This window comes from Gracilinanus agilis, chromosome 1 (genome assembly GCF_016433145.1).
Source record: "Gracilinanus agilis isolate LMUSP501 chromosome 1, AgileGrace, whole genome shotgun sequence".
NCBI classification, from domain to species: domain Eukaryota; kingdom Metazoa; phylum Chordata; class Mammalia; order Didelphimorphia; family Didelphidae; genus Gracilinanus; species Gracilinanus agilis.
In genome coordinates this window covers 238,403,064-238,428,859 of record NC_058130.1, presented here as the reverse complement: position 1 = coordinate 238,428,859, position 25,796 = coordinate 238,403,064, and the positions used below count along the sequence as shown (strand labels likewise).

At 37.6% G+C, this 25,796-nt stretch overlaps 1 protein-coding gene across 1 annotated transcript in view; it reads left to right on the top strand.

The window, feature by feature from the left end:
* The window catches only part of TEK (TEK receptor tyrosine kinase), a 118,819-nt gene that overhangs the window by 80,098 nt on the left and 12,925 nt on the right, over window positions 1-25,796 (top strand). The window contains exons 13-18 of the mRNA XM_044660604.1: window positions 7,606-7,905; window positions 13,822-13,973; window positions 16,430-16,640; window positions 18,335-18,445; window positions 23,122-23,312; window positions 24,792-24,905. Coding sequence (XP_044516539.1) covers window positions 7,606-7,905; window positions 13,822-13,973; window positions 16,430-16,640; window positions 18,335-18,445; window positions 23,122-23,312; window positions 24,792-24,905 — 1,079 coding nt within the window. The remainder of the gene's footprint in view (window positions 1-7,605; window positions 7,906-13,821; window positions 13,974-16,429; window positions 16,641-18,334; window positions 18,446-23,121; window positions 23,313-24,791; window positions 24,906-25,796) is intronic.

Below are 25,796 nucleotides of genomic sequence, written 5' to 3'. Positions count from 1 at the left end.
GTTCGGATAGATGCTAGTTGCCCATTTGTCAGCTTTTTATAGTGGGACATACTCCGCTAGGGTATTTGTTGGACTAAATGGCTGCCGGGAAGTACTTTCTAGTTTTAAATTTCTGTGACTGGCAATGTGCATTTTCATTTGACTTTTAAAGTGCCATAATGTGTTCTTCCAGCAGAGGTCTCCAAGGCATTGCATCTGTTTGAGAAGCTTCCGAGGCCACTGCTTTGAGTTCATGTCTCTTTTTAGCTTTAGATATCCTGGCAGAAATGGCCCCAAAAGTTCACATACATCATGTAAATTAAATCCTAGGAGCATATATTGCCACATATGCACATAATAAGAACCAGTAATACAGTTGGTTAATGAATCACACTCTAAGTCAGAGGTTCTTAACCTGGAGTGTGTGAACTTATTTTCTTTCTTTTTAAAAAAAATTCATTTTGATACTTATAGTCAAGTATTCCTTTGAAATCCTGTATGTTTTATCCTATGAACTTAAAAACATTATTTTAAGAAGGGATCCATAAACCAAAGGGGTCCATGATACAAAAAAGGTTGAGAAATCATACTCTAAAAGAATCTGACCGGTGTTAATAAATGTATATGTGTGTATGCATGTGTAAAATAGATATTTACTTATTTAAATTACTTTCTATTTTTAGGTAACTGATCCCAATAATCAATTCCCTGACACAGTTGCTTATAGTGTTTGTCATTCAGTCATTTTTCAGTAGCATCTAACTCTTCGTGACCCCATTTGGAGTTTTCTTGGCAAAGATGCTGGAGTGGCTTGCCATTTCTTTCTCCAGCTCTTTTTACAGATTGGGGCAAATAGGATTACATGACCTGCCTAGGGTCACACAACTAGTAAGTGTCTAATGGTAGATCTGAATTCAGAAAGATGTGTCTTCCTGATTCCAAGTCCAATGTTCTATCCACTGTGTCCCTTGCTTAACAGTGGAGAGATTTTAGGATTGACCCAAAAGAACTGACTTCTAATTCTGGCTGATCCACTAAGTAGGTATGACCACTTGAGCAAGTCACTTCACTTCCCTTGGCCTTAGTTTCCCTACTCTGTAAAGTGAAGCAGTTCAATGAGGTCATGTCTATGATTCTTCTCAGGGATGAACAGTCTATAATAATAGAATCCATCCTCTCTCTGTGTTCCATTCAGTTGTGAAAGTAGGTGTGAGCACCTATAGAGAAAGGAATTTTGGAGAGGAAACAAAGTCAAAATATTCCATTGTGCAGAGAGCGAAAAACAGCTTAATTTTTAGTAATAACCTATTTGAGACTAGTTAGCTCTGTTGATGAGTATTGTCTTAATGAGGCCAAAGTCTCATGTTCAATTCCCTTGTGGGACAGTTAGCTTTATTTCCTTCAAAGGCCACAGGCTACTTCCCTAGCTTTACATTTCACATATGCATCCTTTTTGTTACATCCGAAGCTTAGGTGAGGGCAGATGCTATGATAATTCTCTGGGGTCTCTTCTGGCTCATATTATACCACCTCCGTACCTTTTCCTGTCCCCCACATCCGGGGCCTTTGTTGGCTCGTGATGGACCTCTCCCCTTTGTATTTGTGATCAGCCCCTTCTCTTTCATCTCATGGGTCCAGGCTACAATTCCCAACCTATTTAGCCCTCTCACCAGCCAGCCTGTGCATTTTCATTGCAACTAAGGTTGAAGGACCGCCATTGTGTTTCCCCATAGCCTTGCCTCGCCTGCCTGCCACTCCTTTCCAAGATCTAGGTAACCTAAAGGCACAGGCTATAAGCGAGGGGCATGGGCTGGACTCCCTAGGGGATGAGCCACCAGTCTCCTTACCCAGTTGTATTTAGCTAGAGTTGTCTGTCTTGCCCTTCTCACTACTGCAGAGGTTATTTGTCCCTAGCAGCAGCCTGGGGGTAGCCCAAGTCTTCTTCTCTTCTCCCTCCCCATCCTTTGTTTTTTGTTTGTTTGTTTGTTTTTTAAACCCTTACCTTCCCTCTTGGAGTCAATACTGTGTATTGGCTCCAAGGCAGAAGAGTGGTAAGGGTAGGCAATAGGGGTCAAGTGACTTGACCAGGGTCACACAGCAGAGAAGTGTCTGAGGCCAGATTTGAACCTAGGGCCTCCCATCTCTAGGCCTGACTCTCAATCCACTGAGCTACCCAGCTGCCCCCTCCCCAATGTTTTTTTTTTTTTTTGCTCCAGGTACCAGAATTTTTAGTGACAGTTCTAAGCATATGGATGTGATTTGACTAAAATCTCTCCCATTTCTGGGAAAAGAAATGAAAGCATATGTCATATGGGTGATGGGTTAATGCCTGGCAAATGGTACCCATTTAAATATTAATTCAGTTGAAGTGAATAGGAAGGGCAGTACATTACTGTATTATAACTGTCCATCAAGAAGTATCAGTGTTATGAAGGCTTCTTTTGGAAGAATATGTTATGTCATTTTTGGTGTCACAAGATGTCAGTTTGGTGGTTTAGCAACCTTGGATGCCCCCCCCCCAAAGACAGCCACTCTCCTAACCCCCCTCAATCCTCCCAACATTCTCTTCTCTCTCCAACTTTCTCTGTCTCAGTCTCTCTCAACCTCTTCCTGCTTTGTCATCTTCTGCTTCATAAATACATTTTGTTTCCTTTTTTCTTCATATATACATATATGTATTTATTTATATACATACATATACGTGATTTAGAGCCAGAAGGAGCTTTGAGGGTCATACAATTCAACCCCCTCATACAAGTAAGGAAACTGAGGGCCACATGGGTTAGAGAATCTTCCTCAAGGACACACAAGTAAGTGGCAGATTTGGGGTTTGAACGCAGGTTTTCTGATTACAGATTCAATGTTCTTTCCAGTGCTGTGCACTGCACCATCTTAAACCTGCTAGGGGCATTCATAAGTTTCAAGTAGGAAGTCCAAGGAAAAGAATTAATTGGTCTCATTAGCATTAAGCTATCTAATTCATGGAACCCTACTTTGTATTCAATTCTCATAGAGACCAGTTTCATGTGCTGAATTGTGTTAATACTTGGCATTTATATAGCATTTTATTTTTTATGAGTGTTTTTATTCATTTTTAAACCCTAATATCTTTATATATATCCTTCTATATTAATTTTATTTGTTACAGGGCTAGGCAATGGGGGTTAAGTGACTTGCCCAGGGTCACACAGCTAGGAAGTGTCTGAGGCCAGATTTGAACCTAGGACCTCCTGTCTCTAGGCCTGGCTCTCAATCCACTGAGCCATCCAACTACCCCCTATATAGCATTTTTAATTTCATGAAGTACTGCATAAATATCCCAATTTATCCTCACAACAATTATGGGAAATGTTACTATTATCCCCATTTTTAACAGATGAGGAAACTGAGGCAAATTGTGATTAAACTAGTAGCACAGTGTCTAAGGCCACATTATTATTATTATTTTAAAACACAACTTCTGTCTTAGAATTGATATCAAATATCAAATTTTTACAAGTTCCTTTGATGACATTTATTGAAATTAAATAAATTTGCAGCACACAAGTTACAAATGGTTAGCCAAATTTCATATTTTGCTCAATCATACTTATTAAAAATATTTTGAGGACTAATGTATCGATAAGACTCTTTTGACATGATTACTTCTTGTTCCAATCTTCTCTCTTTTTTCTTTCACGTACAACCTCCTTCAAATATGGTTGAAGGCATAATTTGTCCTCTTCATATATTTTTTAAAGAGTTAATCAATTTATTTAATTTTTATTTCAGAACTTTCCTTTAACATGGTTAAGGTGACAATTGAAGCATTAATTATACATTATTAATGGGGGCAACTGGGTAGCTCAGTGGATTGAGAGCCAGGCCTAGAGATGGGAGGTCCTAGGTTCAAATCTGGCCTTAGACACTTCCCAGCTGTGTGACCCTGGGCCAGTCACTTGACCCCCATTGCCTACCCTTACCACTCTTCTGCCTTGGAGCCAATACACAGTATTGGCTTCAAGACAGAAGGTGTTTAAAAAAAATTATACATTAAGATAAGATCACCACAATTTTGTGCAATTCTACTTTTTGCTATTCGTAATGATCATATGGGATGAAACCAAGGTTGCATTTCTGAAAACAAAATTAGAACTAGCAGAAATCTCAGTCCTAAGGCAGTAGCCACTGTGGGATCTCATATCAGCCTGGTGTGACTCTTGGGTTGCTTCTGGCTATGAGCTTCCTTCAGGGGCCTGAACAGAAGAAGCCTTGTCTGACTCAGAGACAATCCAATAAACCTTCCCCTTTCCCTTGTATACACTTAAACATGCCCATCCCCACCTCTGAAAAAAATTAATATCAAATATCAATTCTAAGTTAGAAGAGTGGTAAGGAATGGGCAATTAGGGTTAAGTATCTGAGAATAGAATTGAACCCAGATTCTTCCAACTCCAGGCCTAGCTCTCTATCCATGATGCCACTTAGCTGCCCCTTAAAAACACACTTGAACTCATGTCTTCCTAGCTCCAGGCACAGTGCTCTCTCCATTGTGCCACCAACTGCTTGCCAAGATGCTATATAAATGTTGTGTTACTAGTAAGACTTGCAAAGAGTTATCTTTGTTTTTTGAGAGTCCAGTTGTTTAGTTTTCCAAGACAGAATAGCAAAAGTTTAAAAATAAAAAAACAAATACAATGTCCTATAGTAGAATATGTAGAAAAAAAATAACTGAAGTCTCATGCCCTACTGAGAGAGAATCGACCACCCCTCACTTCCTCTAAGACTCTACTAGACTTGGTCTTTTGCTTCTTTCTTTTTGCATGTCCATTATTTCTCTCTCTATGGACTCCTTCCCCATGGCCCAGAAACATACTTGGGTATTCTCTATCCCCAAAGCAACAATGGTGAAACCTCAAAACTTTTCTTTAGCTATATGCCAAGCTTTCTTTTTCACCACCAAAATGCATGAACAGAATAATGTATACTTGCTGCCTTTGCCACTTTACTCTTGACCTCTTGTAATGTAACCTCTTCCACCATAATTCAACTAAAATTGTTCTTTCTGAGCTTAACAAAGACCAATCACTCTTTGAAAACAATGAACTTTTCCCCATTGCTCACCCTCCTGGACCTTTTTGCAACATTTGACACTATAGAATGACATAATGGACAGAGCACTGCAACAGGAATTGGAAGTCCTGTGTTCAAATCCCAGCTCTGCCACTTACAGGCTATGCACCTTGCCATTTACTTAATTTATATGAACCTCAGTTTCTATGAAATGAAGATAATATATGTCTTGCCTACTTGAAAAAAATATTTGTTTGAAGATAAAATAAAATTACTTACATGAAGACAAATTAAAAACTATGAAACTTTAGATTCCTATTTTGCTATTATTCATTATTAATCATACTAAGACTATTAGTCAGAGGTATCATGCTGTAATGAATAGAGAACAGGTCTCAGAGTCAGAAAGAACCAAGTTCAAGTCTCACCTTTGATACACATACACAAGCAACTTAATATCTTAGTATATCCAAGGAAGGAACTCTTTAAGACTATCTTACTGGAAACTTGCCAGCCTAAATTATAGAAGTAAAGACGTTTCCTTATGGGAGATGAGAATTTATTACACCAATGTTTTCCAAAATGGGGACTTTGGTCCCCAGGAGAGGGAATAGCCATGAACTCCAGGGGATTATGTGATGAGCCAATAAGAAAATATCTTCTTAGATCAGTGTGTAGATTCCCAATCTCTTCCCTTCTGAGACAGGCAGAGACCCATTAGGATAGCTGAAAATTAATTCTGACCTGTGTACTCACTGAAGCTGCTATTTTTCATAAGGAAAATTCCTGCCAGTTTCTCATATCATTATAACTCCATAAAAATTACTGATTGACAGAGCACTGCAATGAGTATTGGAAGACCTGTGTTCAAGTCCTAGCTCTGCCACTTACCAGTTTTGTACCTTGCAAGAAAATCTGGAGACTATTTTTCTTAGAATGACAGGTCCAACTACTGCTCTCTTCCTTCTTTTTCTCCTTCTCTTCTACTTTGTCCTGATCTTCTTTCTTCTTTTCTTCCTTCTGCTGCTGATACAACTAATAATTCTTCCTTGAAATTTTCTTCTTTCTTTGTTTCCATAATTATTTTTATTTTTCTCCAACTTCTTTGACCATTCTCTCCCTTGCTGGCTCCCTTTCTACCTTAGTTCCTGATATTTAGGTACTCCCAAAGTTTCCATCCTTCCCGCCCCGCCCCCCCACACTATCTTCCTTGACAATTTCAGACACTCCCATAGCTTCAAGTATAGTGCATCTTTGTAAGATTCTCCAATTCACAATTCCAGCACTAATCCCCTGCTGAGTGTCAGAGTCACATCTCTTTTGACTTTGTTACATTTATATTTATGTGGCCTCAGGCAGGCCACTTAAATTTTCTGGAGCCTGCATTTCTTAATTCAGGGAATAAGGGAACTGGAGTAGGTCAAGGGTTGAAAGACTATGACTTCTAGGCCACTATTTTTTTTTGTATGGCCAGTTATAAAACAAAACATTTTAAGCTCCAAATCATACAAAAACAGGCAGTGAGCCAGATCTGGATGCTTGGTTCATAGTTTTCTGACCCTTGGATAAAATAATTTCTATGAAGCCTTCTGGCTTTGATCTATGATTCCATTGATGCTAACATTATTTTGCTGTCAATTGAAACTCAATATATTAAAAACTGACCTCATTATCTTTCTTTCACCACCACCCCCAAATTTTAACTTTGATTTATAAATATTTTGATGTACCTATAATTTGTATCTTGGTTCCTTCTAAAAAGGGTTTGAGGTAGTATTCATCACAAAAAATTTTTTTTAAAACACTGAAAATCCAAAGAGTCTGTTCTCTAGAGTCCTTTCTTCATCTCCTTCTATTCCCTTATATATATGGATTCTATAGTCTTATCCAAATATGTTCTTTAAGTTTTCCCATCACACTATCTATTTGTACTCTTCCATCCCTGTCTCAGCATCTCTTTCTGAAATCCTACTTGTTCTTCAAGACCCAACTAATATTCTAATTCCTCCAGTGAAGCTTTCTCTGATCTCCAACTTTAAGAAGTGATCCTCTGAAATTCTATGAGATTTTGTTCATATCTCAGTTATATCTAAGTAAATGTTTAACAACCAGCTTTCTAGGACAGGGAAAATGTACAGCATACTTTAAAATTTAATATGCATTATTAATATTTTCTCCATCACTTCCATCGGTTTAGACAATCAATAAAATGATAAATCCAGCTCTGATTCATAGCATTCGCCAGTTTTTGAAATATAAAAACTCATATGAAAATTTAATAATTGATTCTAAGTCAGTTTGTTCTGACTCCAGCACACCCTGCAAGTCTGATTTATAATACTCAAAACATTCCCTGGTATTATGGTACTTGAGTACATATCATCTCCCTGAGTATCTTTTAAAGTCCTTGGGGATGAGTCTTGTGTTTTATTCATCTAGCACACAGTAAGTCCTTGATAAAGATTTTGGAGGGAATAAATTATTTTCTAATACTTTGGTTTGATGAGTGAATGTAATCTTGCCTTGTTAAATCATTAGGGATTATTAATGACAGGGCTTTTTATTTCCTAACAGAACTTCCTCCTCAGCCTGATGGTATCAAGATTTCCAACATTACTGACACCTCTGCCATCATCTCTTGGTCAATATTGGATGGTCATTCTATTTCTTCCATCATAATCCGTTACAAGATTCAAGGAAAGGCTGAAGAAAACCATATTGAAGTGAAGATAAAGAATGCTACCATCACACAATATCATATCAAGGGCCTGGAACCCCAAACAGCTTACTGGGTTGACATATTTGCAGAGAACAACATGGGATCAAGCAATTCCCAACCTTCTCATGAACTTATAACTCTCCAAAAACTTACAGGTTGGTGAAATAGATTAGTTGCTAATAGTATCATTTAAAAGATGACAAGAAGACCTAGGACCTAAAAAAATCTTCTTTGGCAATTGCTTACCAGCTTGATATTTTACCATTAGAGATTCATTTGGTTTAAGACATTAACAACTATAGGCACCCTCTTAAAATTCAAATTTTATTCCATTTCAAATTCAAAAAATACCTGAGAAGACTAATATATTAAAATGTTTAAATAATTTTCCCAAACGTGCAAATTACTTTACTCAGATTACTTTCTCTTTAAAGTAGTTAGAAAGAGGAAAGGAGGGAATTAAAATTGTAACCAAATAGTAAAGGGAAAAAAGATTTTTTATTTTGTTCCATGTAGAAAGTCAAATCTGCTCTCTTATTGTGGGCAAGTCACTTATCCTCTATCTGCCACAATTTACTCATCTGTAAAATGGAGATAATAATAGTACTATCTCCCAGGGTTATTATGAAGATCAAAGGAGATAATCATTGTAAAGCACTTAGCACAACTCCTGGCATGTGGTAACTACAACATCAATGTTAGTTTTTATTATTAGTATGATTATCCACTTGCTTTTTCTTTTGTGGATTTCTAGGTTTTTCTTTTCTGAGTAGTTCTAGGTCTTACTGAAGAGTCCCTGAAGTGTTTCTGGTGCTCACTACAATCAGGATTCTGTTATTTGCCAAAAGGAGAATCTAAAGAGCTTGATCACTAATAAGATTGAATGTAACTAAGCGTTTTAACCCAATATTCTTTGCTTAGATTTCTCTAAGCATTCTTCTATTTCTAATCCAACCAATATTTCTCCATCTCCTGTTTGCTTTCCTTCTTCTTGACTGCTAAGCTGTTCCCTCAGCTTTTTCTCTACAAATTTCACTTGCAGAATCTCTCCATTTCCATAGCTTCAATAGTCTCCCTTACACACATTAGAATTAATTAGATGAAGGCTCAGTGGATTGAGAGCCAGGCCTTAAAGATAGGAGGTCTTGGGTTCAAATGTGGTCTCAGACACTTCTTAGCTATATGACTCTGGGAAAGTCACTCAACTTCCATTGCCTAGAACACATTATTGATTCTAAAACAGAAAGCAAGGATTCAAAAAAAGAAGTAATTAGGTGTTACAGTGAATAGAGCACTAGACCAGATTGCCTAGAAGATCTTAGTTCGAATGCTATCTCAGACACTTGCTTGCTGTGTGACCCTGGGCAGATTATTTAAGTTTTGTCTTTCTCAGTTATCTCATCTACAAAGTGGAGATAATAACACCTTACCACTCGGGGCTATTATGAGAATAAAATGGAATTTTTTTATTAATGATAAAATCAATAAAATTTATTATAATTCCTTAAGATGTGAAGCACTTAACATTTGTTGTTGTTTAGTCATTTTTTCAGTCATGTCTGACTCTTCTTGACCACATTTGGAGTTTTCTTGGCAAAAATACTGGAGTGGTTTAACATGACTTGCTCAGGATCACTCAGCTAGTAAGTGTCTGAGGCCAGAACTTTAATTCAGGAAGATGAGTCTTCCTGACTCCAGGTCTGACATTCTATCCAATAACAATGAAATTATAATTCCTTAAAATAGATATGAAGCACCTTATACATGCATTATCTCATTTGCAACTTACAACGACTCTGTGGGATAGGGACTACCAGTATTATCATTCTTATATTACAGATGAGGAAACTGAGGCTGAGAGGCTATGTGGCTTGCCCATGGTCACAACTAACAACTATTAGATGCAAAATTTGAACTCTGGTCTTTATGATCATGTATTCTCTATCTGAGAAAGCTGCCATATTTTTGGCTCTAGTGCTTCTTACTTTTTTTTAAACCCTTAACTTCTGTGTATTGGTTCATAGGTGGAAGAGTGGTAAGGGTGGGCAATGGGGGTCAAGTGACTTGCCCAGGGTCACACAGCTGGGAAGTGTCTGAGGCCGGATTTGAACCTAGGACCTCCCGTCTCTAGGCCTGACTCTCAATCCACTGAGCTACCCAGCTGCCCCCTGCTTCTTACTTTTACTCAAGCTCTATTCCCACACTTTCAGTGGTATATAGGATGACTCTATTTGCACATTTTCTAATCATCAGTCCGTTAAAAAACAAAATCATAATTTTCTCCTTTTTTTCTATCAATGATACAATCATTCTCCTAGTTACCAAGGCTCAAAATCTTATACTTATTTTTTGACTCATCCTTCACCTTTATCTCCTGTGGTCAATTAATTATCAAGAAGTAGTGATTATTTCTTTGAAGTCTCTCACAAATGAATGACTTCTTTCTAGTTTCAGTTCAGACCCTCATCAGTTCATGTCTGAAGTCCAGAAGTAGCTTACTGACTAGTTTCTTGACTTGCCCTCTTTCCCAACTGTAGTCCAAATAACTCAGCACTATCAGTTCCTAAAGGAAAACTTTTTCCATGGACATCCTTAAAGTCTTTAAATAATTTCCCACTATTTGTACAATATGCAAAAAGAATGTACTTTCCAACTTGATATTCAAAGCTCTCTACAATCTGGCCTCAGCCTCCTTTCATGCTTATTGTGTATCATCTAAGGGCTTCACTCTATGCAATCAAGTCCTCCCACTGTTAAGAACCACAACATAATGTAGTAGAAGGATTCCTGGACTAGAAGTCAGGAGAGTCTAAGTCAGTGATTCCCAAAGTGGGCCCCACTGCCCTCTGGTGGGTGCTGCAGCGATCCAGGTGAGGCGGTGATGGCCATAGGTGCATTTATCTTTCCTATTAATTGCTATTAAAATTTTAAAAAAATTAATTTCCAGGGGGCAAAGTAATATTTTTTCTGGAAAGGGGGCGGTAGGCCAAAAATTTTGGGAACCACTGGTCTAAGTTTTGAGTCCTGCCTTGAATATTGATTAGCTGTGTGAATGTGGGTGAGTCACTTAACCCCTCTTCAATCAAATGGCAAGGGTCAGATAACCAATAAATATTTATTAAGTATCTACCATGTGCCATACTAAGCTCTGAACATACAAATACACAAAAGAAAGCCAGTCCCTGCCCTTCAAGAGCTTACAATTTAATGGGTGAAGATACCACACAAAAGAAATTTGAAAGGGGGAAGGAAGAGAGGTACTAGAGCATGATAGAGAAGTCTAATCTAAAATGAGTGTTGCCAGAAAAGTCAAAGGAGTAGAGAAATCCAAGAAGTCCAAAAGGAATACAGCCAGATGGAAAATGAAATGTCTCTCTTTGTCTCCCCTCCTTAAATGGAGTTTGAGGAATTTATGGTGGAGATGTAAGTTTCAAAGTGAATTGGATTTTTCAAGATGAATAATTTTTTTCTCTAACATCTTTATAATTGTTATGAAAGACCCTGTCAGCCCTCACTCAAGGTCTTTGGCCATCAAAAGAGGTTGCTGACCCAATTTACTAGGTTATTGCTAGCCTAACAAATGGATCATGTGGTGTCTGTGGGAGGGAGATTGCATGATTTCCCAATGATTAGTTTACTACAGTCCTAGTAGAGAAGCCAAAGAAGTGTAAAATGAGTACAGTTAAAAAGAATATGAGGATATGTCTGAGAAGTAATTGTAATCCTTGTACTAAAAGGCAACAAAGTGTTTAGAGCTACTTCTGGAGTTGGAAAGGTTTAGGCTCAGTTTCCTTCTCTGACACATAAAGGCTGTGTTGACTCTGGGCCACAAAATTCCAAGAGGCTATAAATGGCAGAGTAGGTGAAGAACTACATTGGTATTGGGCGTTTCCTAGATTAATAATATAACAAGTCTGGATCACCCTTGTCTACTCCCTTCAAAATAAAAATTCCAGTACCTACCTACTCGGATGATCCTTGTGAGGAAATAATTTTGTAAATTTTAAAACATTATGTACATTAGAGTGATTGTGATTCTTAATCCAAACACTGAGTTTTTGATCCTCATTGTGTTGGGAAATTTTCTCTCCTCTTCTTCATCTATCCAAAACTTAATTGATTCTCCAAGTCTCAGTTTTTTCCATAAAGCTTTTCCTGACCTTCTTCGCCCACGTTGTTCTCTCCCTCTTCTGAACTCCAGCAAAAGTCTATCCCATTCAATTGATTATTTAATTATATACTTAAGCAGCATCATTTAGGCAGAGATTTTGCTTTATACTTCTCTATATTCTTCACAGCAGCGATCCCAGGGCTCTGCCTATAATAGTTGTTTTATAAAATCCTTTGTTGATCTGAACTGAGTAAGGTCACCAGGCATCACAAGTTTGGGAGAAAGGCAGAGAAGAAGAAAGGATGAAAGGCAGCTGGGTGGGCAAGAGGTCTCCAATAGAGCACATGTGAGGGAGAAAGACAAACTGCCTCCTTCATAGCTTGTTGAGAACCAACCCAGAAGAGTGTCTTTTTGGAGCCAACATCCCTTTTGTAGTGTTGGAGACTCTCTGACACTTGAGAAGTGGAACAAAATAGTCTCTGTTTTAATAATTGCTCACATTTTATGGTGCTTTAAGATTTTAAAAGTCCTCTGTTTCGGGGGCAGCTGTGTAGCTCCGTGGATTGAGAGCCAGGCCTAGAGATGGGAGGTCCTGGGTTCAAACCTGACCTCAGCCACTTCCCAGCCGTGTGACCCTGGGCAAGTCACTTGACCCCCATTGCCTACCCTTACCACTCTTCTGCCTTGGAGCCAATACACAGTATTGATTCCAAGATGGAAGGTAAGGGTTTAAAAAAAAGTCCTCTGTTTCAACCATGTTTCTTTGTAAAAATTTAAATATAATTAGTATAGAGTTTCAGAACCGAAAAGAACAAAGATACCTGGTATAATAGATTTGGAATTGGTGGACTTTGGTTCAAATCCTGGTCCTAATACTTAATATTGGCATGATCCTGGGCTATAAAATTTACTCATTTGTAAATTTTATAGGACTATATTCACTGGAGTGATGTACTTCAATTCTCTCAGACCCAGTTTCCTCATGTATAAAATGAAGGGGGTGAACATCTGAAGTCTCAGCCAGCTCTAAATCCATGGTCATTTATTTAGTCCACATGTTGAAGAAACTAAGCTGACAAAGAGTAAGGACTTTTCTTAAGTCATTGAACAAGTTAGTTTCAATATTTGGAATATAGCTCCTCCCCTGGTTCTTTTCTTTTATAGTTGATAGGTCATCTGAATTATATTTGGCACTGGAAAATAAAGGTTTGTTTTTCACTGAGATTCTCAGGCTGCCTTTTTTATTTCTTTGATCCCTATGTTAAATTAGAGTTTATCCATTTGTTTGGAAACAATTCTTTGAAAAAAATGGGTGACATTTTCTGGTCTCATCAATACTTATTTCTACCCCTGTATAACATTGGTCATCAGTCTGGCCCTCTGGTTCTCTAGAGCAACCTGAAGGCTATTCTCAAGCTAGAAGTAAATGAGACATACAAATTGGGTAAATAATCTCTTCCCACCTTTATTAAAGCTTAAGCCAATATCCATCAAGAGCCATAATTAGGGTGAGGCCACTGATTCTTTTTGCCTAGGGCACCAATAACCAAGGGAAGCAGGAGGTGAGGGAGAGATCTTCTTTCACAGGATGGTCTCGAGATTACTCACTCCTCTGCTTCAGTCATCCACAAGTCTTCACTATACTGCATAGCATGATGCTGCAATCTTGTCCTTCCCTTAAGGTCCCATCATCTTGGGGGCCTACGTCCACTACCTTAAACCCCTATGAGAGTACATATTGGCCACTATGGGAGACAGGCTTTTCCTTGTCCTGATATACCTACATGAGATTGGATGGTCACCACTTGGGGGTATCCTCACCTAGAGACTGTCTTCTGTGTCACTGCCTACCCTGATAATTCTCTCTGCCACTCTAAGCTCCAGAGCACCCCACATTCCAAGTGAAAGAATTTCTAGCTATGGCTCTAACCATTTCTATTTCATTTCCCCCCAACTACAGTACCAAAAGACTTTGGAGGGGAGAAGATGCTGCTCATTGCCATCCTTGGTTCAGCAGGGATGACCTGTTTGACTGTGCTGTTGGCCTTCCTGATTATGTTGCAGTTGAAGAGAGCAAATGTCCAGCGAAGGATGGCCCAAGCCTTCCAAAATGTGGTACTATGTTATTAACTATTTTAAGTCTAATTCTATACTTAGAACATATAAGTACCTTTCTCTTTATAAACATGTTCCACTAAGTTTGGATCTCTATAAATTTCCAACAATTTAATTCAACAAATATGTATTTTTAAGGATCAGTGGATTTATAAAAGTAGTTGTAAGCACTGTTAGTATAGTGATTAGTATAGTATAGTAGCTTTGGTGATTCCAAGGCAAAAATAAAATGGGATCTGCCCTCATGGTGCTTTCAGTGCCTATTTTCCAGGGTTGCAAAGGTCAAATGATATAATACATGTAAAGTACTTGGAAATTTTAAAATCTCTATATAAATGCTAGCAATCATTCTTTTCTTCTCCTCATTATTGGGGAAACCAAGAAATATGGAAAATTAAGGAAGAATCACATATTAACAAGTAGGGGAATTAGGGAAGGTTTCATGGAGAATGTGACATCAGGGCTAAGCCTCGAAAGAAGAAAAGGATTTTGAGAGATGGAGAGAAGGCAGAATTGTGTATCCAGAGGCAAGATAAGAGAAACTCTGTTTCAGGAAATAGATAATTATCAGATCTGTCTAGGAGAGAGCTCATAAAGATAAGAAGTATGAAAGGATATGGGAAAGGTTGATGAGAGGCAGATGAAGGAACTAATGGGCCAGAGGACTTAAAGAATTTTTATTTTATCCTCCAGATTGTGAGGAAGCACTGAAGGTTTCAAGCAAGTCTTATTTTCTCATTGGCTCCCACTATGAATGGAAATTGGAGCTATGTCCTCCACCCTTCCCCAAATAAACCTTCGGATAGAATAGAAATCTTTTGACAAAGAAGTGATCAGCTCATTACATACTGAGTGGCTTACATACTTTTCCAACTTCATGATCCCTAATTCTCCAGACCTTCCTTTTTCTCAGGTCATTGGAATTTCTCTCACATTCAAGGATTCTTCACATCCATAGTCACAATGAGCATTGTCTGCTCCTTTGGCCTACATATCTTCAATGGGCCACAATATTATCCTTTGTTAAATCAGTGTCCCCATCTCAGGAATTTTGTATTGCAGCCTGAAATGTTCTTAAGCTTGAGACTTCCCCTTCTACAAAATTAAAAAGATATCCTCTTTTATCAGTTTTCTAAATTTACAGTTTGAAGAATGAATCTTAAGAGTGGCCCAAAACAAGATGCACATATATACACAGAGTCCTTTTCCTGTGAAAGGTTACTAAAATATTGGTTGCTCTGTGGTTTGACTTGGTCTATAGTTTATCTTTAGTCAGCCTAATGGTCACCCTAAAGGGGATAACTAGCAGGCTTGTGAAATAAACTGAGTACTCTCAGGGCCCTGGGACTTTGCTCTCCTTGAGGCAGGAATGTTTCACTTCTGGGATTCACACAAGTAGCTGAAAGGGAGTACATATCACATGCGAGTTATTTCCAGTAATAATCAGTATCCCAGTTCCACATGCTAACTGCTTTTCCAAAATACAGACAGATAGCAGCAGCAAAAGTACCCAGAATACAGAATGTCCTTTTGGAACCCAGCTGAATTTTTCATGGAAGCAAAGAACATGTATATAAAGAAAGGGAACCTTGGATTTCCTAAACACTGTGCTTGCTTCCATATGAACTGATCATGAGGGCAGGGACAGTGCCTTAACTAAATTTTCTAGCACCTTTAGCACTCAGTGTTGCATCCCACACACACATGCATTTGACTTGTCTACAGTCACTCAGCTAGTCAATAAGTGAAAAACATCTATTAAGTACCTACCATGTGCCAGATGCCAGAGAAGGAAATGGCAAACCATTCCAATATCTTTGCCAAATACAAACAAATGAAAATGGATAGAGTTACCAAAGAGCAGGACACAACTGAATTGACCGAACAACAACAAAATGTGCCAGGGACTGTGCTAAGCACTGAAGATATGAATATGAAAAAAAAAGACACTTCCTGTCATCAAGGAGCTTATAATCTAATATAAGACAGAACATTTATATGCATATATAAAGAGATTTATCTGTCCACATATATGTACACACACCTATAATCACCAAAACACCTCTCAAAGCAGGGCATAATCTAAGATTAGTCATTGTAAAGATGGCTTTGGATAGGACTTCTATGATCACATCAGACTTAAACACTGGATTTCAATTAATCAACAAGCATTTATTAAGAATCTACTACATGCCAGGTATTGGAAATGTTAGATACTAGATGCTATGTTAGGTAATGGAAATTCAAATCCATAAATGAAATACAAGACCCAATGCATAATGGTCTTATATTCTAACGGGGATTTTACTCTAAAACAGAAGAGATATATTTCAGAATTAAGGCTTGTAGTTATCAGTTTAGCCTTCCCACCTTCCTTCTCTGTCCAGGAAAAAAAATCAAGTTCTCATGTACCTTGGTATTATGCAACTTGTCATTTCTTTTCCTTTTCCTAGAGGGAAGAGCCAGCTGTGCAATTCAACTCAGGAACTCTGGCCTTGAACAGGAAAGCCAAGAACAACCCAGACCCCACGATCTATCCAGTCCTTGATTGGAATGACATCAAATTTCAAGATGTGATTGGGGAAGGGAACTTTGGCCAAGTCCTTAAGGCTCGTATCAAGAAGGATGGGTTACGGATGGATGCTGCCATTAAAAGAATGAAAGGTCAGTCCTGGGCCAAATATATCAAGCCTCCTTTTGACCAGGACAGGTCAAAAATTCAGCTTCCTGTTGAAATTGTTGTCCATGTACTAACCATCTTGGAGGTAAAAAAAATTGGCAAAGTATTAGAAATAACTGTGGTGTCAAACTAGGGGCAATATTTCATTTCAAATGAAAGCCATGACACCCCTGGAATGTGTCGGTCTATTGGCTGCTCTCTATACATTCCAATTTAAGCTCTCCCTCTGAACTTTTGTGCAGATGGTTTCAGTTTTCTGGAATGCACTCCCTCCTCACCACAACCTCAAAGTACCAATGTGCCATCTCTTACAGGAGGCTCTTATTGTCCCCACCCCAGAATATCCATTTCTTCCTCTTGAAATGAACAATAATAAATAGCATTATATTGCAGCTAAAGGTTTACAAAGTGCTTTACATTTATATTCTCATTCTCACAACAGTACTATAAGGTAGGTGCTATTATCCCCATTTTATAGATAATAAAAATAAGACTCAGAGAGGGAGACTTGACTGAGATCACATAGCTAATTAAGCTGAGGAAGAATTCAAACACCAATCTTCCTTAATCTAAGTCTAGAGCTCCATAGCTTTGTTTTATATTAACTATGTGCCCATAAAGACTTATATGTAGCATGCACCTGTAGCTCCCTCCCATTGAAAGGTAATCTATTATTTTTTCTGTTTACTACTGGTCTTTTCTTCAGTAATGTCTTGAAATCTTCTACTTTATTACATAACCATATTTTCCCCTGAAAGAATACAATTAGTTTTGATAGGTAGGTTTCTCTTGCCTTCTAGGATATCATTGCTTTCCAGTCCTTCAAGTTGGAATCTGCCAGATCCTGTGTAATCTGGACTGGGGTTCCATGATATTTGAACTTGAACTTGGCTATAACATTTCTGGGAATTGTCATTTGGGGATTTGTTGCAGGAGGTGATCTGTGGATTCTTTCAATCTCTATTTTATCCTCTTGTTCATGAATACCAGGGTAGTTTTCTTGGATAATTTCTTGTAATATGATGTCTAGGCCTTTTTTGGGGGTGGGGGTCATGTCTTTTCAGGTATTCCAATAATTCTTAAATTGTCTCTCCTGGATCTTTTTTTCCAAGACAGTTGTTTTTTTAATGAGATATTTCATATTTTCTTTTATTTTTCCATTCTTTTGATTTTGCTTGTTTCTTGATATTTTGTGATGTCATTAGTTTAAGGTAATCTCTTAGAGGACAATAGAGGGGCAAGGGATGTGGAAATATCATCAAGCTGGGTGGAGAAGGGGAAGGGAGCAGCTCTACCAGAGTCCTTGCATCTTCTATAGAAGGTTTAGGGGGAGGTACAAAGAGAAAATCAAAACTATGGGGAAAAAATTGATTCATGAATTAGTTGTGAATTCCAGTTGTCATATCTGTTCCATTCCTTTTCCATAGTAGAATACTTGTTCACCTGCCTACCTATATAAATGGATTTAACTACAAAACTAAAGAATCGAAAAATGAGAGGCAAAACCCAATTTAACTACTTGATCCTATTAAGATTTTGCATTATATAGAGCCTGAAGATAATCTATTGATTTAGCCATTCTCTAAAACCTGAAGACAAGTGGAACCTAGGTAGGGGTTGATTCTGAGAAGATGCAATTGAAAAAGAGATTTCAACAATGATATTTTTTCCCTTCTAGAATATGCCTCCAAAGATGACCACAGAGACTTTGCTGGGGAACTGGAAGTACTTTGTAAACTTGGACACCATCCCAATATCATCAATCTACTGGGAGCATGTGAACATCGGGGTAGGATGCTTTTTACTGCCAGTTTATGTATCCAAATTAGAATCTAGAAAGATAATAATAATAATAATAATGATAAAAATGATAACTAATAAAAATACAGGTAAGAATATCACTTATACTTAATGCCAGGATATATCTCCTAAGTTGCCCAGATGCATAATGTAATATTATTGATCAGCTGTTTTTTTAGTTATGTCTGACTCTCTTTATGACCCCATTTAGGGTTTTCTTGGCAGAGATATTATTGGAGTGGTGTTTGCTATTTCCTTTTCCATCTCATTTTACAAATGAGGAAATTGAGGTAAACAGGATTATTTAACTTGCCCAGGGTCACACAGTCTGAGGCCAAATTTGAACTGAGGAAGGTGAATCTTCCTGACTCAAGGTCTAGCACTCTATCCACTGTTGCCCATAGTGTAATACTGCATAACTAAAAAGTAAGCTTGGCATACCAGCAATTTGACTTTGTTTCAGACACTGCTGCTTATGGGAACTGACTGCCAACTCTGCCCACTCCAGACATTCACAGAAAATATTTCTGAGTTGTCATTACCTCTAAAAAAACCACTGCCATCAGAGATAACTATATCTCTTCTTTCTGACATTCCTGAAACTTCCTCCTCTCTCCCCAATTTAAACTATCCTGGCAATGTGAAAGTATTCCTGGCATCCAATTATTAACTATAATTATTAATAGTTATTATTCACAAAAATACTACTACTTTAACATGTACTTTTATATTTACCTGGACGTTTTCATGGGTGTGTTCATTGGTGTAGATTGCAACCCCTTCCATATCTTCTCACAATGCCATTCTAGTCCATCTTTCCACAGATTATCTATAGAGGATCTAATCAGCAATCAGAGAAAATTAATATTTCTTTGGTTCTGGTGTAGTACTAGACTATCCATCTGTTCTCCCTCACACTGACTCATTTTCTAGTCATGCATGTCTCTGATGATGTCTTTTGGGCTATCCAAATGCAAGTCATCACTGATAATAGCTTCACATGCTCTATAATGCAATCAAAGGCATTCCATTTCCTATCTTCATGCCTTTGCAGAGATTGACCCTGTGCTTGGACTGCACAACCTTTTTTGAATCTCTAGCATCTTTTGGAGTTCAGTGCTACCTTCCATGTGAGGTTTTTCAAGATTCCCCATTCATCCACCCACTTGCTAGGACCCAAAATATCTTGTATTTTCTTTGTGCACATTTTTTAAATTTACATGTGTACATGTTGTTTCTCCCAATACAACATAAGGTCCTTGAGGGTAGAGACTTGTATTCTATCTTTATCTCCCCAGAACTTGGCTAAGTGCCTGGTACATAGTAGTAGGTGCTTAATAATTTTGCTTGTTAACTAATTGATTGATATCAGCTTTCTTGAACTACTACACATTTTTTCTTTGCTCTTTAGGTCATCTGAATTTTCTGAGAATTTTATGTCCAATAAAAACAAATGATAATAAATCATTACAATTCTCATCCTTTGCAGAGTATTTTCTGATACATTATTTCACTTGTCCTAAAAATATTATGTAAAATAACCCTTAACATTCATTTAAATGATAATACCAGAATCACTAAATTTTAGAGCTGAAAGCGACTTTAGAAATCTAGTCTAATTCTGTGTTTTTGCAGATGAGCACCAAAAGGTCCAGCAATATGCCTGCAGTCATACGGTCACTTAGTGACAAAGTTGGTGCTATAATTCAGGTCTCTCAATTTAGTCTAATGATGTTATTCAACAAATATTTATTGTGCCCCTCCTATGTGAAGTATCATGAGAAAAATTTCACTCAATGAGCTTGGGTATGAGTAGGTGATAAGAATCTTCTATGGGTTCAACTTCACATTAATATTTGTCAAGAACTACATTTTGAATGGAAAATTTTGCTCATCTAGCAATTACTTACAAACTTGGCAACATTTTATTGGACACTGGAACATAAACACCAACAACGGAAGTCAGGACTTCTTCCTTTTCCTCAATTTATTAAACTAAAAATACTTGTATCTGAAACACCTAAAAAAAAATAAATCACTCTCTGAGCCAATGGCAAAACCAAACAACATCCCTCAAGTTAAATGAGAGAGACATTTATCTTAGAAAAGGAAAAAAAAAGAAGAGAAAAGAAGAAAAAAAATGGGAGGTGATTCTCAGAAACAATGGTATAGTTCTAGGCCATCTAAATGCCACAGCAATTAATCAAAGGACAATAAAGGCTAGTCTATAAGTGCTTTAAATTCGACCTGTCAACATGTCAACATTTATTTCATTTTAGTTTAAAATAGGTGGGAGGAGAGGAAAAGGAAGCTAGAAATGAGAAAATATATTCCTTCCATTATTTATGTACATAATTTCTTTTACTGAAAGCAAAACTTAATTCAAAGATATTTTAATTATAACTAGCACTTAAAATTGTTATTCTTTGGGCAGCTGGGTAGCTCAGTGGATTGAGAGCCAGGTCTAGAGATGGGAGGTCCTAGGTTCAAATCTGACCTCTGTAATAGGTATAGGCTATAAAAGTTTAGAAGCAGATTTGTGTAAGCATATTAGGGAAAGCCTTTGCTGGAAGTCATGAACATTCTGAATAGAATGCAGGGGGGTAGGGAGGAGAGTGCTGAGCAACAGACAGACTGCTGAGCTGTGAGGGGTTCAGAGCAGAAGTGCAATCTGCAGTCCCTTTTTGACCTGGGATCTTGGAGAGTAGTGAAGGTTGAAAAGGCAGAAGACATCAATCCTCCAAGTCAACTCTGAGTAGGGAAGTGGCCTGTGATCTGGTGGACAGTTTGCAGACATCTCTCCCTACCTGGTTACTTTGGATCATCGGCTGTGGAGGAGTTGGTTTATGGTATCCTGAAGACATCTCTGGAACAGTTGTGAGACCCCAAATTCAAGCCCTCTCCCTCAGGTCCTTAGCCACGCTGTCAGAACCTGGCAGAAGCCTGGTTGACTAAGGATCTTACCCCTTTTGACTTCAGTCCTGGGTAGTTAGTCATAAATTCACCTAACCCCTTTTCCTTTCCCCTCATATTATAATTAAACTGTTTCCCTGTGTGTTTTTCTAGTACTTTAAAGTCCTCATTGTATGTATATGATACTCTGAAGTTATTCCAGGCTGGGTGGGGCAGAGTGACAGTTAGTCAGGCTTAACTGCCATTTCTGTCAATGGTCATTTCCCTTATAGTTAAACCTGGTTCCCTGGCTTGTAAAGTCTTACCCGTTGTCCCTTCCTGTCTCCTATCCAACCCACTGAACCCACAAATAATATTTAAGTTAACTCCCCTGGTTTTCCCCATAATACCTCAGACACTTCCCAGTTGTGTGACGCTGAGCAAGTCATTTAATCCTCATTGCCTAGCCCTTACCACTTTTCTGCCTTGGAGTCAATTCACAGTATTGACTCTAAGACAGAAGGTAAGGGTTTATAAAACTAAAACAAAAACAAAAACAAAAAAATTGTTATTCTTTGAAATTTAAACTTTGCTTAAAACTTTTTAAAATTGTGATATATCCTTTGATATAACAAAAACAGGCAAAATCTATTCAACTCTTTGTCACTTTTTATATGGTCTGAAATTCAGTGTGATAGGGAAGACAAATTGCTTTCTATTGTGCTGAGAAAAGAAAACATTAATTTCAACAAAATATATGGATTTCACTTTTTTGACGAACTGTGGCTCCCATCTAACTTCATTGCAACAAGCTTTCTAGTTTCTTAGGGAAAATTATGGATTACTGAAATGTATTATACCTTCTAGTGACCAAATTGTCCAAAGTTTTCAAAAGCAGAAATCCTCTTTTCTCTTCAAATGCTTTTTCTTCTTTACCACCTCTACCAGAGGAAGAACCACATCCAGCTGTGGCTGTTTGTCTTTATTTAACACATAGATACACCTGAATCCCAATTCATTCAAGTTAAGCTTTGTGTGGGTGTGGGGCCCACACAAAGAGGAATTATAATTCCATTTCACTATTTCTGAGAGAATAAAAATATTTCAGATAATGTTCTCCTTTGTTCCATCTTTTCTTTTGTAACTAAGCAATTTCATCTGCTCAGGCCTAAATTTCCTCATCTATAAAACAGGGAGGTTGTACTTGATGGCCTTTGAGGTCCCACCAGATCTATATTAATGGCCCAATGAAACCTTGAAAAAATGAAAACCAAATATTTTGTTGAAATTAAAAACAGTTTTCTTTTGAGGAGAGTGAATATTGTTATTCTTCCTACACACACACAACAGAAGTCATAGTTACATAGGATTAGATATCTAGACATGGATGAGACTTCAAAAGCCATCAACCTCCCCATTTTTATAGATGAGGAAACTTGAGGCCCAGACAGCTTAATTGACTTGCTCAAAGTCACATTAGTATTAAGTATCAGTGGTAGGATTTGACAAGGTCCTCAAGGTCCTCTGACTATAAAGCCAGAGCTCTTTCCATTGTATTTCTAGGTCCATATATGATAAATATGGAATGGAAGCTTGACTTCTTCTATTTTGTAGTTATCCCTACAGTTACCAAAATTGTTAGATTAAGGAAGGACTTAAGCTCCTAATGGACAGGGCAGTGCATGGGAAACACAAGACATCTCATATTTTAGAATCAATATCTGGCTGTTTTAGAGCTGATGGAATGGTGCTGCCATCTTGTTTTCCCCCTAGGGTATTTGTACCTGGCTATTGAGTATGCTCCTCATGGAAACTTGCTCGATTTCCTACGGAAGAGTAGAGTGCTGGAGACAGACCCAGCGTTTGCCATTGCCAACAGCACAGCTTCTACATTGTCCTCCCAACAGCTGCTACACTTTGCCGCAGATGTGGCCAGGGGCATGGACTACTTGAGCCAAAAGCAGGTTTGCCTTGATTACTTTGAGTCCCATAAGTCTTCTTTAACTGAGAATTTTTCACCTAGCTCAGAATTTAGATTTTTAAAAAAGAGAATTGTTTTGGGACTAACCTTTCTTCTTTCATTGACTCCCTCAATTTCCCCTTCCAGACCTCAATTCTCTTTGCTAGTATATGTGTGTGTCTTTCAAGCTATATACACACGGTGGGATCATTTGTTGTTTATCTTCTGTTTTTGTTCTTTTTGTTGTTTTTGGCTGCATATGCTGTGTTCAGTAAATTTCATTTGAAGGCTTATTTTCTGGAGTATTTGGGTCAAGATATTAATTCTTCTAGGGCATCTAGGTTCCAAATCATGCCCTACAAAGGTAAGTTGCTAAGTTGAACCCTAATGATTCAATTTTTTCCCCAATCTCAACTTACAGTTGCATTGGTATAGGGAACTCTTGTTGAAGAAATTGCTTCCATGAATTCAGGTTGTAACTCAACTGTAATTCATAATCTTAGAAAGTTGCTGGGCTGCAAAAACTTAAATGATTTACTCAGGCATTAAAAGGAAGGTCTTTTTGACTGTAAGGTCAGTCAGTCCTCTATCCATTTACTTAATGAATTCCATGTTATTCATTCCCTTCTCATAACAGCATTCTCTCTCTCTCCTCTCCTCTCCTCACCTCTCCTCTCCTTTCCTCTCCTCTCTTTCTCCTCTCTGTCTCTGTTTCTCTGTCTCTGTCTCTCTCCATCCCCATTGAGAGAGAAAACTGTAGAAGGGAAAGAATATATATTCATGTTGAACATATATATATATATATGTTTATATATATGTTTATATAGGGGTTTAGAGTTTGCAAAGTACTTTACAAATATTACCTTATTTGATCCTCACAATACCCCTGGGAGGTAGTTGCTATACTTACTCCTATTTTTCAAATGAGGAAACTGAGGCAAACAGAGGTTAAGTGACTTGCCCAGGGTCATATAACTGGTAAGTTTCTTAAGCTAGATTTGAAATTAGGTCTTTCCAACTCCAGCTTAGCTCTTTATCTACTGTACTATCTAGCTGTCTCATATACACATATGTGTGTCTCATTTTATTTTTTATTTGTGTTACATATTGTTTTACCCGTACTTAACTGTCTTTTCCATCCCCATTAAAATGCAAGCTTCAAGTGAGTAGGGATTACTTCATTTTTTTTGTATTTGTATTCCTATCACCTAGCACTGTGCCTGCATATAGTAAACACTTAATATTGATTGCTTAATTACCATGATGCCCCACAAATTATTTTATAACCTTCTTAAAGTGATTTCATCCAAGACACAGAGGTCCAGCAGGATCTAGTCCATTGAATTTTATTTCTCTGTGTTCTTCCACAACCTTACAAATCTTGCTCGGACCCCAGCCTCCAAGACCCTTGGATTATTAAAATGAGCCCAACACAATTGGAATCCAAATGAAAATGTCTCAATTTATATATTTTTTAATCTAGTTTATCCACAGAGACTTGGCTGCCAGAAATATTTTGGTTGGAGAAAACTACATTGCCAAAATAGCAGATTTCGGATTGTCCAGAGGTCAAGAAGTATACGTCAAAAAGACAGTGGTAAGAATCCATATTGTTTACGGAGACCTTTTCCCCAAAGGGACACTTACCCACAAGAAATTTTTCACAATTTGTTTATTTGTTTGTTTATGTTGATTATGGTACTTGGGTGAATTCCTCAGTAGATATTACCTTAACCCAGCAAATATCCATTCAAATAAATTGTAGTCTGCTACTCTTCATGACATTAAGAACATTTGGAAATTGCTATCAATGCCAAATAACGTCTGGCAGACTGAAAAATCCTTGAAAGTGGAGACTTTCATTTTTTTCTTTTAATTCATATTGCTCTAGATGGTGCCAGGTACACGCCAGGCAATTAATTAATGCTCGATGAATTTTAAATGGAATTGAATTAACTTGATTAATAGACAAAGGCCCGAGGTTTACACCAAGTTCACATTTGTAGGTACAGAGCCTAGAATTCTCAGAAAATGTTTTTATCTTTTTCATAGTTAAAAATTAAAGGAAGTAGAATTTAGAAGCAATCGTGTTAGCAATTTCTCTATGACAGGAAAGCTTAACAATAATAGAAGTTTCACAAAACTGAGTATTCTATTTGTAAGCAAGGACCTCGGTTCACATCCTGGATCTATCACTTACTACCTGTGTGACTTTGGGCAAGTCATTTACTACCTCTTGGGCCTTGGATTATTCAACATGTTATTAGGGAAATGGAAAAATTAGGGAACTCTAGCCTTAAGTCTATAATCCTGGGAAAATATTCATCATCCTCACCTTTATTTTGCAACTGAGTGAACTTTTCATCAAAATAGCTCTCATTTAGCTTTAGAGAAATTATCTTATTTTATTCTCACAATTCACTGAAGTAGGTATCAGCATGCTCATTTTATAGGCAAGGAGGCTGAGACTTTCATGATTGGATAAAAG